General features: G+C 43.7%; 1 protein-coding gene across 15 annotated transcripts; it reads right to left on the bottom strand.

The window, feature by feature from the left end:
- Positions 1 to 217: 217 nt before the first annotated feature.
- mical3b (microtubule associated monooxygenase, calponin and LIM domain containing 3b) lies at positions 218 to 17,931 on the bottom strand. Of its 15 annotated transcripts, XM_033325048.1 has the most exons (34): positions 17,671 to 17,931; positions 16,472 to 16,810; positions 15,963 to 16,170; positions 15,767 to 15,883; positions 15,586 to 15,687; positions 15,177 to 15,332; positions 15,001 to 15,101; positions 14,630 to 14,887; positions 14,399 to 14,514; positions 14,200 to 14,326; positions 13,935 to 14,028; positions 13,664 to 13,811; positions 13,077 to 13,273; positions 12,333 to 12,433; positions 12,207 to 12,269; positions 11,274 to 11,423; positions 10,686 to 10,763; positions 9,969 to 10,055; positions 8,631 to 8,793; positions 7,773 to 7,870; positions 6,977 to 7,049; positions 6,665 to 6,830; positions 6,007 to 6,188; positions 5,724 to 5,792; positions 4,769 to 5,395; positions 4,607 to 4,689; positions 4,336 to 4,425; positions 3,672 to 3,722; positions 3,271 to 3,516; positions 3,082 to 3,175; positions 2,299 to 2,349; positions 1,911 to 2,010; positions 1,709 to 1,782; positions 218 to 1,602 (listed from the first exon to the last, which is right to left on the bottom strand). In XM_033325048.1, the coding sequence occupies exons 2-34, from the start codon at positions 16,730 to 16,732 to the stop codon at positions 1,418 to 1,420; spliced, it is 4,716 nt and encodes a 1,571-aa protein (XP_033180939.1). In that variant the 5' UTR covers positions 16,733 to 16,810; positions 17,671 to 17,931; the 3' UTR covers positions 218 to 1,417. The 15 variants fall into 15 exon arrangements, 13 of the variants coding, with proteins under 13 accessions (XP_033180939.1, XP_026182547.1, XP_026182549.1 ...); XM_026326762.1 differs by lacking the exons at positions 3,672 to 3,722; positions 4,336 to 4,425; XM_026326764.1 differs by lacking the exons at positions 3,672 to 3,722; positions 4,336 to 4,425 and having other exon boundaries at positions 10,686 to 10,760.
- Positions 17,932 to 18,818: the final 887 nt, after the last annotated feature.

Raw genomic sequence — 18,818 nt, 5'->3', positions numbered from 1 at the left:
TAGTCTGTAATCCGCTATTGTTCCTGCAACACCTGTTAAAAAACAAAGCAAATAGTTTGATGTAATGATAACTGCACGTAACAACGAACAGAACTGAAACTGGAGATTATCAGTTATATCAGGGTTGACAACAGGAGTCATAATTACAAGATCTGACCTTTCTGAAAGCTCAGTTAAATCTGAATACAGCAGAGTCAGAAAGTGAAGTAACATGAGCTACACCGAAATCATATGTTTATTATTCAACCCAGAAAGTCACATTCAGTTAGAAGGCAGTTTTACATTAATAACATCACACAGGACAAGGCGATTGGCAGGCTTCAACAGGATTAATAAACATTATTGATCAGATGGAAGGTGAAGATGAAGTAAGGCAGATAGGTAACATTTGGTCAACAGGCTGATCAATAGCCAGTGGTGTTGGCACTATTATTAGCATTTTAAAACTACTTTAATACAACTGACAATCAATTAATGAGGGTTTAATACTCAGACTGTCCATACACTGTGGGTTTATAACAGCCTGATCACCACACACAGCTCTAGTTACTCTTTTTCTAACTTTCACTAATTTCTCATTTGTATTTTCTACAGAATCAAATTTTCTGGACAGGTTTAAAAAGAGAGACAGGCAAAGCAAGTTGTGCACACAGTGTTAGTAGTTTTGTCTATTTCATGAAAACAAACATAGTTTAACTCCCCCTGGTCTGCCTGGACACTGAGAATGATGTGAATGGAAGATTAAAAACTGGGCTGGACCAAAGCGTTTCATGTCCATGTCAATCTGTCATCAAGAACCAGGTATGAAGCACCTGCAGCACCTCTTAACTCTGAAAGTCAATAAAAACATGAAAAGATCCACAAAGAAGCATCCAAAGATTCACACAACCTGTCACTGTTCAGTTTAGTAGAACTCTGATCAGCAGGATTGTAAACTGCTCCATAGATCTGCAGTCGGCTTTCCCACAATTGCTTCTCTTGAACTCAATGCTTATAGTTCAGTTTTTGTGCTGACCTGACAGATTTCATTGAAAGGAGGAGAACTCAAGGAATGACATTAGGTTGGTCTCCACAATAATCATCTGCATGTTTCAGACCGTTTTTTCTTTATTTGACAGTAGGTTGAGGTGCACAGCAAACGTGGGGAGAGTGACCGATTGTGTTGTTACCACTCGGCCATCAGGGCACAGCCGTCTAAACATTAGTTTATGTGTAGTTGCTTTAGATTGAGATTCCATGTCAGATTTGGTCCAACATTTGTACAAACTTAAAAAACAGCTGCAGCATTTCTGGTTTGCCTGGCATCACAGTAGCAGTAAATGGTTTTCACATTGGCATTCACAGTCAGACTCTGGTAACTATTGCTCCAGACTGGATCAGATCAAACAGACCACTTGCAGACTAGTTCAGACCAGTTTCAGATCCAGCCAAGTGCCAGCTCTCGGGTCATCATGACCTGCTCCAAATCCCGGTCTTCCTGTCGTTCCTGTAGCCTTTGTTCCTCCAGCAGAGACACAAGAGAATCTCTCTGTTCCACCACCTCCAACATCTCCTCCAGGATAAGTCGCTCCTCCAACAGCTGCTGCTCCTCCTTCAGGTGGTCTACACCAACAACACAAAGACACAGCACACACGTGTATAGGCCTATACTATAAAAATATTACATGTAGTATATATATAAATAATCAGTCTATAAGTGAGATTTTACCATCCACAGCCATCCTCTCCCTGAGCTCTTGCTGCAGCCGACTCTGTCTGTCCTCCAGCTCCAACTCTCGAGCACTGAAACACAGCCCACATCACACACTGAAACAAAATCCAGAATCAGATAGTCCCACAATTCATCCTGATAAACCTGAATCTGAAGTTCCTCCTGGGTTTAAATTGCAGGTCAAATGTCGATAACTCACAATATCATGAGTTCAGATTCATATCGAACCAGAGAGTTCTTCTGCTGCACCAACTGGAACCACTGCTGCATCAGAGTCGGGTTATCCAGTTTACCCAGTCCTACAGAGACAATCAGGTTATTTGAACCTTTAAATTCTGAGTTTGATTTTTTTGTTTTATAATGTTGTAAAATTATTTTTAACCTTAATTATAAATGTTGGGCATAACATACTCTGATATGGTACAATACTGTAGTACACTACAGTACACTATTCTGTGTCCAAACATAAACAGTTTGGCAGTATCCCATGGTATAATACTGTAGTATTAGGTAGTACAATGTACATCACCGTCATATAGTAACTGCAATAACAGTTTGGCACAAAATGAATGAAGAGAGAAATTAACCTTCCAGGTGAAGGTCAATGTCTTGGCTGGTGTTAGAGTCTCCCCAGTAATCTGAGACAAACACACAAACACAAGTGAGTTCAGGTGATCGTTGTTGAGACAGTTTTCAGACCCCTTCTCTTTCAGCACACATTACTGAGGTGGAGATTTCATTTGAAGTGGATAAAACTCCCACTCGTCCCAGTCTCAGGTTTCTGCAGCAGTTTTTTTTAACCATGCTTCCCACTGACAGCCTGACACTGCCCCCACCGTGCTCCAGTATAGGGCTGGTGTTGGCAGGTGCTGGGCAGAACCAAAGTCTAGTTTGTGTCTGATCAGAGCAGAGAATCACTTTCCTCCTGTTCTCAGATCCTTTAGATGCTGCTTGACCAACCCTCAGAAGGCTCATTTGCCTTTTCCTCAGAGTGCCTCTGACTGAGGAGCTGCTGCAGCTTCTCCATCTCTGCAGGACTTCTGAAGCCCTATCAGGGGGAGTGCTGGTTTCTCAGTCTCTGTCCTCACTGAGGCCACTGTGCTCTCAAGAACACTCAGAGCTTTTAGACCTTGTTTTATCCCCTGGTCCTGATCTATATCTCAGCACAGTCTGAGTTCCTGGACTTCATGTCTTGGTTTCTGTCCTGACCTTTTGGAACAAATTTCAGTTTCGTGTTTTTAGGAAATTCTAAAAAAATCTAAGAAAGAGTGTCAGTGTGAGTTACTCTCTGTGGACTGATGGGCAAAAATAGAAACTTTATCCATTTCAAATAAAATCCACAATAAAAAGTGAAGCCACTGTTTGTGTACCAGCTTCTCCTCTGAGGGCTTTCTCCAGCATCACTCCTCTCTCTTCCAGCTGTCTCTGTTTCTCCTCCACCTGCTGTAGCTGTCTCTGGATCATCTGAAACACATAAAAAATACATGAACTCAGTCCCCAACCACCAGTGGTCTTTAGACTGGACTTCCTCCATGTGTGTCTATCCTCTGGTAACTCACCTGAGCCTTGTGGAGTCTCTTCAACTGTTCTTGTTTGGCCTGTCTTCGAGCGGCTCTCTGAACCCGTCGAGTGATTTTGGTGTCTAGATCTTCATCCTCATCCTCTCGTCCCCTCTGGAACATGGTCTCCTTGATGCTCAGACTGGATGGCTCCTTTGGCTGGACCAGGACCCCCAAAACCTCAGTGGAACAGGAGGATTGTCCATCAAAGCCCTGGACGGGGACTGTGTCCCTCACAGAACATCTCTGGGAAAACACAAACAACAGTGTCACTATATTGCAGAGGTCTTCCAGAGTCTGACAGGACTTTAGACTGTTGGACTGAAACTACAACCCACTACAGGGCTTTATATGATCAGACTGCCACTACAACCCTGAGGAAGGATAACATCTGTCTGTACCTTGATGGCATAAGCTCGTTTAAAAGCCAGAGCGTGAGGGACGTAGGCAGGCTGAGACATGAAGGAAAAAAACAAACAAACTGATAAAAAATACTGAGAAGTGTTAAACACCATCAGGTCTCAGCATTTACTGAACTAAAACAAGAATTCACAATTTCTATGGTCGAGTCTTGAGTCAAGACTAGAACAAATTGCTTCAGTACATCTCAGGTCAGTCAAAACAACTAATCAAGTTTAAGTTGCATCTCAAGTTAAGCACAAGCCATTTGATACTAGTGAAAAATACATTAAGTAAGTCCATGTCAGGTTCAGGTTCGTTCAAGACATTTCCAAGATCAATCTCAAGTCCAATTTGGCTAAAGGCAATTAAGAAAAACCCAATTTAGTCCAGACAGATAGAAGTTGAGTTTGAAGTCACTTCAGACAGGATTCAAAGTGTCCAAGCCAAGTCTCAATTCAGTCTCAAGGTGGTTGAGCCAAGTACAGGTGCAGGCTCACATCTTGCCAAGTCTCAAGTCCAAGTTCTGAATTTTGTGTTTTTTCAGACCCAGCGTGCAGCTGCAAGTCTGTAAAATGCAAAGACATTCAATAGAAACTGTCAACCATAGTCACAACATGAAACAGACTTTGAAGAACTGTTTCCTCTGCCCACAACAGCTGATACCTGCTGATTCTCCTCCTCCTCCTCCTCCTCCTCCTCGTTTATTGTGACTCTCCGAATTTCTGACGTGAGGTCACACAGCTCCAAGCGCAGCTACAGACACCAAACAGGACAGTTTACCTGAGGACAGTCTAAATCTAGGTGTTAGTCTGGTCCCTTTATTCAGCACAGTAGGCCTTGAGCTGGATATTAGTTCTGACTGGTGGGTCTGTAGGTGTATGCTGATTGGTTGACACTGTTAAAGGTGCTGAGAACTGTTGTGTTTGGCTCTTACGTTGTTTCTGGGTTTTAGGGAACACCTCTGAAGCACAGTGGATGAATCCAGATCAGAATCTTCTGTTACGCCTCCTCTCATATCTGGAGACAGGAAGTACAGCTTTTACATGACATCATCACTGTGACATCAATCTCTCTGTCAGTTTTATTACATCATCACCTGTGGCTCTTCTCTGATTGGCTCTGACTGCATATGAAAGTGAAGCCCTGCCTCTCTTCTTTTCCTTCCTGTTTCCAGCGAACATCGCCCTCCACAGAGCTCTGGCTCCACCCCCTTCTATCTCCACCTGTCTGAGCCCCATCAGTGGAAGGAGAAGACCCCTACCCTCCACCTGCAGGGGGGGGAGGCTGTGACCTCCTATGTGTCTCCGCCTCATATCCTCAGACCCAGCCTCTTCCTCATCTGACCCCGCCCCGTCACCTTTTAACTTCACCCCCCTCTTCTGAAGGAGGGGGGGCTTCTTCTGTGGCAGTTCAGGGCTGATGTCATCAAATGAGCCACGCCCACCAGCAGCGGTTTCCATGACAGTAGCAGGTGTGTGGTGTTTGGGTGGGGCTGTATTTCTGTTCTCCTCATGGGTAGAGTCAGGTGTGGTAACAAAGGAAGCGGTGGAAGGTGTGAAGGACATGGGGGCAGGGGGCGGAGCCTTAGATGAAGGCATCGAAGAGGTATTGCAGAATAGCAAGTTGGAGGTGGAGTCAGGTTCGACAGGTGTGTCAGGACATGTGATGTCACTTCCTGCAGTCGAGGCGACACTTTGAGAGGGAAGAGAAGAAAACTCCTCCTCTGTTGGGGGAGACAGAGGAGGAGTTACTGTGAGTTTAGTCATATCATTTAGTCCTGGATTAATCAAGCCGGTCTTATCTTATTCAGGTATGGTGCCTCCAAATTAGTTTGCATTTACTGTATTGCAGACACTTTTTCCACCATTAGAACATCTGTTAGTGTCACTTTGACAGGAAGGGTGAAGGAAATCCTACATTGTACAAACAGCTGATTAGTAGCTCCTCAGTACAAGAAGCAGGCTGTTAAAACATGACAGCACAGTTAGCACATTTACTTTAATCTAAATTTGATGCTTTTATGAATCTAGTTTGGTCAGTCTGGATTGTACCTGTCTCCTCCTCTAACAGGAGCCACAGGCCTGAGTAACGCTCCATCTCCCAGGGGCTGTACTCCCCCTCTACCAGCAGGGGGAGACACATTACAGCACATCACATATACACAATAATTCAATTCAGTTTCAATTAAATTTTATTTGTATAGCACCAACTCACAATACAATCATCTCAAAGCACTTTACAAAATAATAACTTAATGCTCATACACATAAACACAACACAGCAATAAGTTCACTGTTTAAACTACTGACCCAATGAAAACTCAGCGCAACTCACCATCACTCGACTCCACCTCACTGTCTCCCTCTTCTTCACCTTCCTCCTCCTCTTCTTCCTCATCTTTCAGTTGGAGGTGGAGCTGCAGAGTTGCCCTCCATGAAGCTCTGGCCTCCTCTGAGGTCACCCGGTGTCGACCTCCTCGTCTGTCCTTCTCTTCCTCGTCCATCTCTGATTCTGAACTGGAACCGAAAAGAACATAAAGTATAAATGTCATTTTGATTTAGTCATGATTCTGACGCTGCTGATCATTTTAAATATAAATGGCAATCTTGAATTATACTGTATGTTTCAACTGTGACTTAATAAGTGACGTCTGTGATATGAACCATACAACTTTACGTTTTGCTCAAATATAAGTCTGCAGATTTGTACAACTACAAGTCACATTTTTATACATTTTATTTTAATTAACACTCATAATTCTAAGTTAGATTTAGTTTAATTATCTTGCATTATTAATTTGAAAAAGTCATCACCCTAGAAGTCACTGTCCTAAGTTATGCTCTGGACTGAAAAATTTGTCATATCCACTTTAAAAATCACAATTTGGGTATAAAAACAATATTATCTCATTTGTATCTTATGCTATCATGCTATTGTGTATTTTTAGCCTTTTTCTGATGTTAATGATCTTTCGCACCAATCTGAATCAGACCTGTCCTGGTGATTATGTTTCTGGTCCAGGTTCAGGTTGAACTGGTTCAGGGTCTCCTCTGAGACCTCCTCGGGCTCCTCCAGCAGCTCCATCTCCACCTTTGTCGAGCTGCGTCGGTAGTTTTCCAGCTCGAACCTCTCGCGCGGCACTGTCGTCACAGAAACCACTGCAAACACACCAACACAGCCACACATACACACAGACACACACAGAAACACACACACTCTAAAGCCCACATTGATTCCAGTTTAAGGAGCATGCTCGGTGTGAACAGTTAAGACTCAAAAGACAACACAGGCGACGTGAGCTCACCTGAGGAGCGACGACAATCAGCTGGGAGAGAAGAGTCAGCAGAGGAAAGGGACGGAGCTGGACCCACAGACGCCTGCAAACACAAACTTTGAATTTTACTGATTTCCAGCATTTTTACCACTGAAAAATATATCAAACACCTTTAGAACCCAAACACCACAGAAACAACCTCAAATATCCTGGTAGCCACCTATGAACTGCAAAGACCGTCACAGCAACCACCTTTTAGTAACCAGGTAGCTGCCCCTTACGACCCACCCAGTAATCACCTGGAAAGAGTCTAGCAACCACCCTTTGACCTCTGGGTCACCAACCATGCACTGTGAGACTCCTAGAAGCCCCACAGCACCCCCACACAACAAGTCACTTGACTCAACTAGTAGCTGGCACAGAAGCACCCACCTGTTAGCACCCAAGTAACTACATGAACAACCTGAAAACTACCTGGCCTGCCACAGCAACTACCTGTCCCTGTTCCTAGTTCAGAAAGAATTACCATCAGAAATTTGCTGAAAATTCTTATAATGCAGGAGACTGTTCGTGGCCAGGTTCTTACTGCATTAGTTTACTCTGCTGCCGTACTTTACTGAGGTGGAGCTGTTACTGCCATATATATATATACATGCAGTATTACGTATCAGGAATAATGTGGTTAATAACTACAGTGTTTTCACTGATTTACATTAACTAACTGGCTGTTAAAAGGTGCAATTAAAATAATATTCCTGGATCACAGTAATCTATTGTTGATTTTTTATATGGCTGTGAATGTCTGAAGAAAAATGTTATGTCTTACTATTGATGTTCGCTGTGAAGCAGTCCTGTCTGTCGGCCTCTTCCTCACAGGCGGTGCATTCAAGCGACAGTCGTAATGTTGGACACAGTAAAACTTGTCTGAGAAAGTCAAACATCAACACAGATGATCGCTGGCATCTTACAGGGGACTGTCCTCCATCTTCAGACACCATGCCTGAACACTGACTGAATTCTGGTTGTTAAATCACGTCCCACCTCAGCCTTCAAACTGTGGTCGCGTGTCTGCTCTGCTCTGATTGGCTGCTCTGTTTGAACCACTCAAAGAGGAGACCATAGCTCATCCTGAAGCTCAAACACTCAATACACACTTTGTGTGACAAAAATAAACAGGCAGGCGAGGCTTGGGGCTCTAACGGAGCGTTCAGGCTGAACACATGGCGGTCAGATGAGAGCATTATATGGTTAGAACTCAACCACTGTGGTGAGCAGCAGAGATCCATGTGAACTGACTGATGGAATGATGACACCTTACCCAACAGAACAGCTGATCCGGATGGACCAGATTAACCTGCGGGGGCTTTTACTGGCCCCAGCCTCTGTGCACTGGGTTTATACAGTTCCATGCTGCCTCCAAAGTCCCATTAAGCCTGTAAATCATTGTGTCATCTGCATACGCTGACACCCAACCTGTTCAGATCTGTCAGGTAGATCATTTACAAGCAGCAGCATTTACTGGGTAGCGATTTGATTTCTTATGATAGCGAAGGATTATGTTAGTTAAAGGTTATGTTTGATCACTGCAAGCAGCACAAACTAAAGTTCCTCTGCTGTGTTGTGGAAAAAAACCTGGACAATGACTGTATTTGGATCACTGTGGCTCAGAAAGTTCAGCACTGACCGTTGTGTTGGTCGTAGGCGTATGCGGCCAGTCGGAGAGTGCTGCTGCAGTAATCACACTGGAAACAACTGCGATGGAAGAACAGGCCCTCAGCACTCAGACGCTCCATCACATAAACTCTCTTTTTACAGAAGAAACAGATGTCACTGCTGCCCACTGCAACCTGAAGACAGGAACAATGAGACGAAAATGAAATGTTAATACGGTGATGATGTGAAGTCAGACCCTCTAATGAATAACAGATGAGAGGGTACGGTCAAATTTTAAATAAAATGTTATTCCCCGTCTATATCACAGGTTTGGTTTGTCCATTCTGGGCTACTGTAGAACCATGGTCATGCAACATGGCTGACTCCGTAAAAGGAGACCCGCTCCCTGTGTTGATTTAAAAGGAGAAAGAAAATGTAGCTGTTGATATTTTTGAGTGATTGACAATATTTTCCTAAATACTATATTCCATTTCTGCTAATAGATCGATCGACCTTTGAAGAACTTAATGGTTCATTCTTGAGCTGGGAAACAACAGCTGCAAACACGCAACTCAAAGCACTTTTCTGAAGCTTTTGACTGGTCCTCATCAGCAGATCAGGAAGAACTCCGCATACCAGAACCTGCAAGGTGAATTTACTTAACCTGGCGTTTCCAAGGTCAAGCATCGACCGAGCCCATCGACTGTATATCTGCTGAGTCTGACTTGAACCTGAATAATGTGAATGAATTTCAATCTCACTGGACTAAAGGCCTCATGGCTCTGAAATCTACTGGCAGTCTGCCGAGCCAATGAACTCCCTCCACCAGTGCACACCTGAAGACACTCGGTTCAAACAACAGAAACCAGGTGACTGAAGTGCAGCGAAACTCAGTGTCCTGGAAATTTCTTCTTGCAATTGTTTTATAAAAACCAATAACTGTGAATAGTGAAAAACAGCTGGAAAATATTTAATAATTTAATAACCCTATTTCCAGCACTTTCTATTAAAAACAGAAGGAGAAATCCAGCTGCTCAGTCAGCAAACATGTGGACCTTCAGGGCTCATTGAGCTGCAGGCTGAGCTGAAGTCAATAAAACTATTCACGTTTCACATTTAGGACAAGTTGTTGTTGATCTGCAGATTCATCACATGAACCACTGAGCCCTGCAGAGATTTTACGAAAAAAAAAAAGACGGGATGTTTTCACCCTCTGACACTAAGAAATGAAACCGATGGTTGGACTTAGCCAGAGGAGAGATTTTATTTTAATCTGACCCAAACTTCTACAGACTAGAGTTCATTAAAGCTCAAACTGAAAGAGTCAACACACCAGCACAGGTACCCAGGGTGCATTGCAGCACAGTACCTGCTCATCCTTGCTGAGGGCATACTGAGACTTGAGCTTCTCTTTGAACCGAAAACTCATCTGTTCCTGTTGAAGGGTTCGTTTTTTCTAAGGGAGAGAGTTCACAGAGATGTTAAAGAGCCACTGATCTGGACATTCTCTGATACAGTGCCAGAGGTTGTAACATATGCAAAAATATGTCTCAGAAATAAAGTGATGAGACAATGTGTCAGTGCCAACTAGCATGTTTCGAAGCCTGAAGCTTCGTTAAACTTCACAAAAAGCTTTCAGGACATCGGCCTGTGAGCCAGTTATCAGTCTGCACACTTTTTAATCAACATAAAATGATGAAACCAGGTTCAGGACAAAAGGTTGATATATAAAATCAATAAATTTACAAAGTGTTTGCTGACTGTACTTTATTTTTCTGTTGTTTATATGTGAGTGAGCTGGGCAAGGAGCGTAAAATAAAAACAAATCACTTTTTCTACAAGTTACATTTCAACCTCCTGCACTTTTTACTGGACAACTGTCAAGAGAGTCACTTTTACATCTTGATGTTTGATTCCTGAGCTGAAAGACTGAACCACTTGACCACACAGTGACAACTTTATGTGGTCTCTGCTAGGCTCTACTGGATTCTGTTGGGCTGTACTGGACTGGGCTCTACCGGGCTGTACTGGGCTCTACTGGACTGTACTACTACTGTACTGGACTCCACAGTCTACCAGTTCGTACCGGTCTCCAAGCAGATGCTGGGGCGGCAGCGTCTGCAGACTCTGAAGGGGGAGGGAAGCTGGACACCAGTTCCCCCTGCTGGGCAACAACATGCACTGTTGGAATATGAAGCTGAGCAAAGCATTGTTGGTAAAATATCTGCACTAAAACCTAGGAAACAAACAACTATCATAAGTATCAGTACTACCAATATCAGTATTGATTAGTGCTAAATGCAGCATCAAATAGACAAAGTCTAATTCTGTTTTTTTTTTTTACTTATGTCCAAACATTAATTATTTGTTTATGACCTCATCACATCCGTGTTTTAACAGTTTGAATGTGAATATCAAATGTTCCTGATGTGAAGTAAAAGTGAAAGCTGAAGTAAAAACTGCAGCACCAAGGACAGTGTTCCTATATTGATCCTAACAGCAGTATCAATACTGTGAACAGTCAATGTGGATCAGTCAGCTCACATCTATTCCCAAACCTGTGGACATCACGAGTTAGCGAATGACAACTGTCGAGGACCATTCACTGGTCATGATGGGGACATGAAATACTATTGATCATTGATCAGACAGTATGACACCAGTCTGATCTCACCTGTCGTGGTAAAGCTGAAGAAATCCTGCAGGTAGATGAACTCTCGTCCAGCTTTGCCTGCAGCTGATTGGCTAACAGACGAACTCTGGACCCTCTGACAAACATCTCACCAGACACCTGGTCGTCAACGTCACTGTTTAGGTCACATGACTGAAACATGCAGAGATGACGAACGCAGGTGTCACCAAAGAAATCCTTGACTTTTCTAAGAAATTGTTTATTATGGTGAAGATAAAGTTTCTTTTCTTTTTACTTCAACTACAAGATTAATTTTTTCCTTCATTTAAGAGTCTTTAGTTTTTATTCATGTTTCCATCTCTCTAAGTTTGTTTGTCTTCTCTGTCTTTTCTTTAACAAGAGTGAATGCTGTGTTTGTAAAGTCCTTCTCCATCACCTTGTCAGTTTGCGGTTTCAGAAGAACAAACCTACATGTGGAGTTTCCACCAGGAATCACAAAAGGTTTTCATCCTTCATCAGTGTCGCAGGCTTTTCCACAGTACATCCCAGTGAGTGCACCCAAGGTAACCAGCACCTGGCAGAGCAGCAAAAACTGCTCAGCACAGCGTGCCCAGTGGATCCACATTAAGCTGGATCTAAAAACCACTTCTCTGCCGGGAGACATCCTACCTAAGGTGTTGAGTGATAATTGAAGTGGCTGTGTCATAAATTAAAAAAATGGATGGTCCGTGCTAAAGTGGTGTTATTGTTGTCCTGACACCGGCTCTGTGTGGTCGTCATGGATGTGACTGTTGAAAAAGCAGCTCCACTGTGCGACTGTGACACTGATGAAAGTGGAAAAAGCTTGATTTTCTACAAATAAAGCAGAACTTGCTGAAAGTTATGAATTATGTAATAAAGTGAGACGGGCTGCTCAGAAGAATAAAATGGAGAGGAACAATAAAAACTGATTATGCACAACTCAAACACACTGACCTCCAGCTGCTCTTCACCTGGGCGACTGGTCTTCCTCCGTTTACCTGCAGCTTCTTTCTGCTCCTGCAGAGACAGGTGAGTGAGTCACAGCACACAGTCAGGGAGATGTAACACGCCTGCAGGTACCTTTGGGTTTCTTTTCCTGGATGGACTGTGTCCCAGTCGGCTGAGGAGGGAGGCCGGCGTGAGGAGGGCTGATCTGAGCTCAGCGCTCTGACACAGCGAGCCTGAACAGAAACAGCAGAACATCAGTTTAGATTTCACGGGTCGGTCTGTTCTGTGCTCAAGGTGTTTTCATTTTTCTTTTTTTCTATAATCAGGTGTTGCTTCTATTCTTCTTCTCTAGATGTTATTTTCCAGAAACTTACTGTCTAAATGTCGGATTCAACTTACATATGTGTGTTATAATTATTCGTTTACATCAACAAACAGACCTTTCCTGGATCTATCAGCTTCCTCTCTTTGCTAAAAATCTTCATGAATTTTTTCTCTACGAGACATGTTTAATTTGTCTCGTAGAGAATTTGTTTGCAATTTCCAGTTAAATCATTTTTTCCTTTAACATTTGTTTGCTTCATTTAAGATGTTTCTACCAGTCTTTATTGTTTGATTAGCTTATTAGCATTGTTTTTCGATTGAGACTCATTTCTATTTATTTAATAGGCTTTTCTTCTGTTTATTCATTTTCATTGTTTTGTTCATATCTGTTAGTTCTTCATTCTTGCTTAAATAATTTCTTTACTCATGTCATTCCATTAGTTTAGGATTTCTTGTTTTATTCCTTGTTCTGTGTCTACGAAAGTCTTTTACTTGGACTATTCTTGTCAAAAAAGGTTTTTTTTTTGTGTTTGTCTAATGTCAGCGCCTCACCAGCAGGGGGAGGCGAGTCTTTGAGCAGCTGGTAAAACTGGCTCAGGTACATCACCATAGACAGAGAGTCTGGTTCTGCCATGCACCACATCTCCTCCACCGTCATCAGAGGAGAAATCCCAAACTCTCGTTCAGCCACGTTGAAACCCAGACGGGTGTTTTCTTCCACCGAGGACTCGTCCAGATAGTCAAAGTCTCTGAGGAGTGACAGCCAGGCGTTAATAACATTCACCATGTGCAAATAAACACGTCATGAATGTGAAGGAAAAGCAGAAGTGATGATTCATGTAATTGTTAAATATTCTGATACTGTTCTTTCACATCCCTTTCTCAAAGGATTTTTATTTATTGTAATTCTCATATTTCTACTTAAACTGAGATGAACCTCTAAATTTTTAGAACATCTAAAAACAGTTTCTCTGCAGTTTGGATTTACCGATTTATTTACAGTCTTTAGTCATACATTATGCAGAGACAGCAGCTATGCATCTTTGTGTTTTGCTCAGATCTCCAGATCGCTGTATTTTTTGATGTTCTGCTGTATTTCTGTGTGGAACAAGTCATAAAAGAGGAAGACAGGGTTTTACATAAGGTCCGGTCTGTGTCGATGGATCAGGGCACACAGGGCGAGGCCGCTCTTCCAGGAGGAAGTTAGGTCACTCACGGCAACGCCACGGTAACCACGGGTCTGCTCCTGACACCACACCAGCAGCTCATTGGACTGAGAAAAGGGCTCTGTCAGGGGGGGGGGGGGGGGGGGGGCAGAAGACCAATCAGAAAAAAAAAAAAAAAAAAAATTTAAAATTCTGATGAGCCATAAACCTCGGGCCGGTCCCAAAACTTTACTAGTGAACTCACCTTGTCTGAGGGGTCTGGGTGAAGATAGGCAGATGATGTCACCACAGTCTGTGTTTAGCCCCGCCTCATCACCTGTGTCCACCAGGTGTCTCACCTGAAAAAAACAAAACAAAAACATGATATTAACAGGTTCATCACTTTCATAATGACACAGATCCCAGAGATCTGGAAAATGTTTTGATCATTTTGTATTGACACTCTGTAATAATAAAGAGCTTTTGTTATTATTGTGTCTGTGTGATATAATACTTAGTCGTGTACGTACCTGAGCAGGTGGGACAGTCAGAGGACTGATGTTCAGGTATCTGGTTGCTGGGTCAACAGAAAACAGATTGATGTTCTTCTGCATGTTCTCTGGAGTCGTCTGAGGGAGGAGACGGTACAAACTCTCTCTGAAACACAGGACAGAGATGTGACCAGGTGACACTGCAAAACCAGGTGTGTCTTGCCTCACCTGTACTCACCTCTCAGCCAGTACATCCAGAGGAGCTGCTCCCTGAGCCCAGCTTCGGGTCATCCAGGCCGAGTCTAGAGCTGCCAGAAACCCTCGAGCTACTCCAGTTCCCATTGGCCAGAAGGGCTGCAGACACAGGAGGACAGGCAGAGAGGAGAAAGACAGGTGGACTGGTTATTTAACTGATTACTTGTGTGTCTACCTGGCCTCTAGTGACCTCTTCAGCAGAAACCCGTCTCACCTCCAGCAGGCTGTCTCCCACCAGTGTGACCAGCAGGTGGTGTCCGTGGCGGTGGCGGATCATGGCGGCGTTCTCTGAGGCATACATGCAGGTGAAGTCAAACATGGCGACATCAGGCTGCCCATAGTGATTCATGGCGAAGTCAAGAGATGGCAGCTGATGATTGGTAGAGAAGTCGGCGGCCTCACGGGCGTACTGCTGCAATGCATTCTGGTCCACGTTTACCCGAGAGAGAAGCTGTTCGGTGTCAGCAAAGTCCTGATGGAGTTCAAAATATTAGGGACATCCTGTCAGGACCCATATTTGACAAGTTCACTTATTTTCAAACATGAATTTGGTTTAAAAATCATGAAACCAACAAGTGGCTTTACCTGTAGAATGACTCCTTTCTCCAATAGACTCTGCTTCTTTGCCGTCATCACAAAGTAGTGAGTGTCGTCTTTATAGTACACAATGTTTTCCAGGTCAATCCCTGAAACACAAAGGGTTCAAACAGTCCTGTTTGGATAATTTGTTAGAAAAAGAACAGATTGTCCATATTTGGTACCAGTTTCCTGTCGTAGTTCCTGGAAGAACCTCTGGTTGAAGATGAACGCCACGCCGCTGATCTCCTCCACTTTGGCTTCAGCTGTGGTGTTTCTGTTTTTGAAGTTGGCCGTGATGGCAATGGCCAGCTTCCCTCTGAACTCTTTACGCCTGAAACCTGTTCAAACAGGGAACACAGCTGTGTTCATATTTTGTCCAATCAGAAGTCACAACACAAAGATCCTCTGGTGGGACCTGCGGGATGTGTTAGACTTTGGTTCAGCTTTCAATACGAAGCTGGATTTTCATTAAGTAAAATTTTCCTTTGTCAGGCTCGGCTGAGCGCTGAGGTAAATTAGCCAATCACCTGTTGGAACCCAGATATTTATGCCTCTAAATGGCTGAAGATGTGCCACTGGAATGTGTTGTACCTGGAAGTGTGTTCCTGCGTCCGTCTGCTCCGATAATGACCTCAAACTCCAGCTGATTGACAGGATGAGACTTTGGACTCACCTCCATCGTCCAGCCCACCTCTGCACAGGTAAACAGACAGATACGTTTATTAATAAAGAGTCACAGGAACCTGCCTGTTTATTAAAACAACTTTCTCACTGTGTCTGTGCTGGTCTACAGGTGGCTCCACCAGGTTTTTAAACTCCACATTGACATGGACTTCGACCCCCAGCAGTAAAGCGACCTTTAGGAGAACCAGCTGCAGCTGACGGATACCTGCAGAACAGGTAAACAGGTTGTGCTGCTGGGTGGATCCAGCCCTACTGATGAGAGACTACCAGTATGTCACACTCACTGATGTGGTCGATGGAACCGGCGCAGAACTTTCCATAGAATTTTTTGGCCCCGAGACCCCGGAGGTCGTGGATGGTGAACGGCCACAGGTGAAGCACGTTGTTTCTGGAGAACGAATCTCTTTTCTCGAGCAGCACCACCCGAGCTCCCATGAAGCTCAGCTCCACCGCCGTCCTCAAACCACAGGGCCCCGCCCCAATGACTACACACTGACAGAGAAGACCAATCAGAGAGAAGACAGCAGGCGACCACACTGGTACTGGTGTTGTACTGGGGTGCATTTTATTTGCTAGAGGCTCTCCCCTTCACATACAGGAGGAGTTCAGAATATTAGGAACACCCTGAATGTGGCACAGTCAAGAACAACCCCACCTTTATGTGAGACCTTTAACTGAATTCATACCTTTGACAATTTTTCCAAATCATGAGCCTCAAAAAGCCAAGAGTCAGGCTGTTGTTTGGGACTAAATAAATAACACTGGTTCATGTTGTTATGTTTTAAAAACATACCGTGGTGTTTTTGCAGACCTGAGCCCCCTGGTACTCCTGCTGAGCGGCCCGTCGGTCCAGTTTAGCCCACAGAGCATTAGCCCTCCAGTAGTTGAGGCGGCATTTGATTGGACGGTACAACGGCCTCTCGGCGGAGCTGTGGTCCAGCTGCAGATGTTCACACAGCTGGCTGAAGGAGCGCAGTGCTGCCCTGCAGGTCGACGCAGACACAAACTCATCAAACAGCTCCTGAGCTCGGCCTTCTGGAGATTCGTCTCCCATGGTGACCCCGGAGGAAGCAGGGCACCATGGGAGGGGTGTCACCTGCTGATGATGTCACCTCCTGACGTGTGAGAGAGCCTGAAAGGACACGAAGTAGAATTACATCTAAACATCACATCGCATCACATAAAAACGTGATTTTTCTCTACAAAAGTAAATGTTGGATTTTCAATCCGTGAGCAGCAGATTTTGAAAATATAATCTGATTTACAGCATTTTTTTTTTTTAATCATAGGTCCACTTACTGAAAACCTCTGAACCTTTCAGTCTCATGTCATGGCCTTCATCTGTCAACAAAGGGGCTTTTGGGGATTTTTCAGTAAGGGAACCCAAGAAGACAATTTGTAAAACTCTTATTTTCCATTTATGTTCATTCTGCTTTAAAATACCTGATGTCTTTGTGTAGATGCTGGTAACCTTCAATAAACTGTTCTTTTATTTTCCAGTCATTTCTCTGAATAGAAATCATTATAAAGGTTCCTGCCAGTATCAGCTTTCAGCATCACTTCATAATGATGTCACTGTGTTGTTGAACACAAAGAGGCTCAAACAGAACAGAGCCATCAGTACCAGGCACCAACACAGTCCCCCTCTTTCTATGACTTTTTCTAGTCATTTAACAACACAAAACATCACATTTATCTCATGAATGCAAAATTGCTTTTGTAATTTTCTTTAAAGGAGATTTGGACTCTAACAAAGAGGGGACCTCCAGTGCACTGGGACAAGAATCTTGCAAAGGTTCTTTCAGAAACAGAATTAAACTGTTTTCGAACTTAAACATCGAGTATTCTAAAAATAATCATTTACAAAACAGTTGTAAAAAGATGTCAAAATGTCCATGAACAAACCAATTCCTACAAGATCCTTTAATCGTTCAGAGGGTAGAGACGCAGCTTGTTCACAGAAGGAAATAAGTGTCAGCGTTAAATACTCACGTCTCAGGGAGCTGCCGCCTGTTTCCTGCTCAGCTGCATCATCAGCTGCTGCCAGCACGACGCTAAATCCACTTTACCTCACACACTGACGCACACTGGACACACGCCCATGCACACGTTCGTCCTATAATTGTTGTGAGGATATTCCTTCACACAGTGAATCCTTCTTCCCCCAACCCTGAACCTGGATCCAACCTGGATCAAAAACCAGGTCTGAACCCTCAAATAGCCCTTTAAAATGTAAGAACCAAACAACATGTCCTCACAATGTACACACACACACCAGTGTTTGAGGTCAGGGGGAGGGGTCAGTGGAGCTAATCCCCGCCCCTGTGTGTCAGACAGACACACCTGAAAACTGACAGTAATCTGCAGAACCACTGAGAATAACGAGATTAATGAGCAGATCAGGAGGCAGAGATCAGCCTGAGCAGAAAGGGTTAGGGGGAAAAAGGATTTACTGACACACCAGCACCACCATGAGGCTGTCAGGTTCACCACATTACACAAAAGTGTAATCTCCTCTGCAGTTTGAGGTGGGCCACTGCATGAGATCAGTGGTCAATCAATCTTCAAATGAACAGCACCAGTGCTGATACTGGCGAAGCATTTCAAAATGACACCTTTCACTGACTGAGGCCCATATGCTTCAAAACTCAAACATCTGGTTTCTGTCTGTGAGAACTGATGAGATGCTGCTCTCTCCTCCAGCTTCTGATGTTTTCAGAGTTTTAGATTAAATTATTGAGGCATTGTTTGGGTTTGACTTTTTATATTTTTTCTATGATAAAAACTTGTAGTTATAATGAGTTAACATTTCATTAATTCAGACTGTAGGACAGTTTTTTCACTGTGATGCTGGCAAATCAGCTGTTGCTTCGGGGATACAGTAAATAATAAAAATTAGGAATATGTTGTTATAGAGATCTAGAGGTTGAGTCATGGCAACTGGACTTTCAGTTTTAAGGCTGAAACGTTTCACCACCCATCCAGGTGAAGTGAAACCAACTCAGGAGTGTGGGTCTAACGACTCTCACCTGGTTTACTTAGCTTACCTACTGAGTCTATGGGACTAGGGTGGAGTTAAACCAACCTGGGAGATAAATTGGAGGTTCCAGTCCAGCCTTTCTCAGACCGATGAAGCCACC

Source organism: Mastacembelus armatus, chromosome 23 (genome assembly GCF_900324485.2).
Source record: "Mastacembelus armatus chromosome 23, fMasArm1.2, whole genome shotgun sequence".
NCBI classification, from domain to species: domain Eukaryota; kingdom Metazoa; phylum Chordata; class Actinopteri; order Synbranchiformes; family Mastacembelidae; genus Mastacembelus; species Mastacembelus armatus.
The sequence above is the reverse complement of the archived record's forward strand: the minus strand, read 5'-3'. Positions and strand labels throughout refer to the sequence as shown.

Bases quoted from the DNA above. Each gene is read 5' to 3' on its own strand.
- mical3b (XM_033325048.1), bottom strand. From the start codon at position 16,732: ATGGGAGACGAATCTCCAGAAGGCCGAGCTCAGGAGCTGTTTGATGAG. The intron at 15,884-15,962 runs GTGAGTGTGACA...CCTGTTCTGCAG, and splicing joins CGGTTCCATCGACCACATCA to GTATCCGTCAGCTGCAGCTG. The intron at 1,783-1,910 runs GTGAGTTATCGA...GCTGTGTTTCAG, and splicing joins GAATCTGAACTCATGATATT to TGCTCGAGAGTTGGAGCTGG.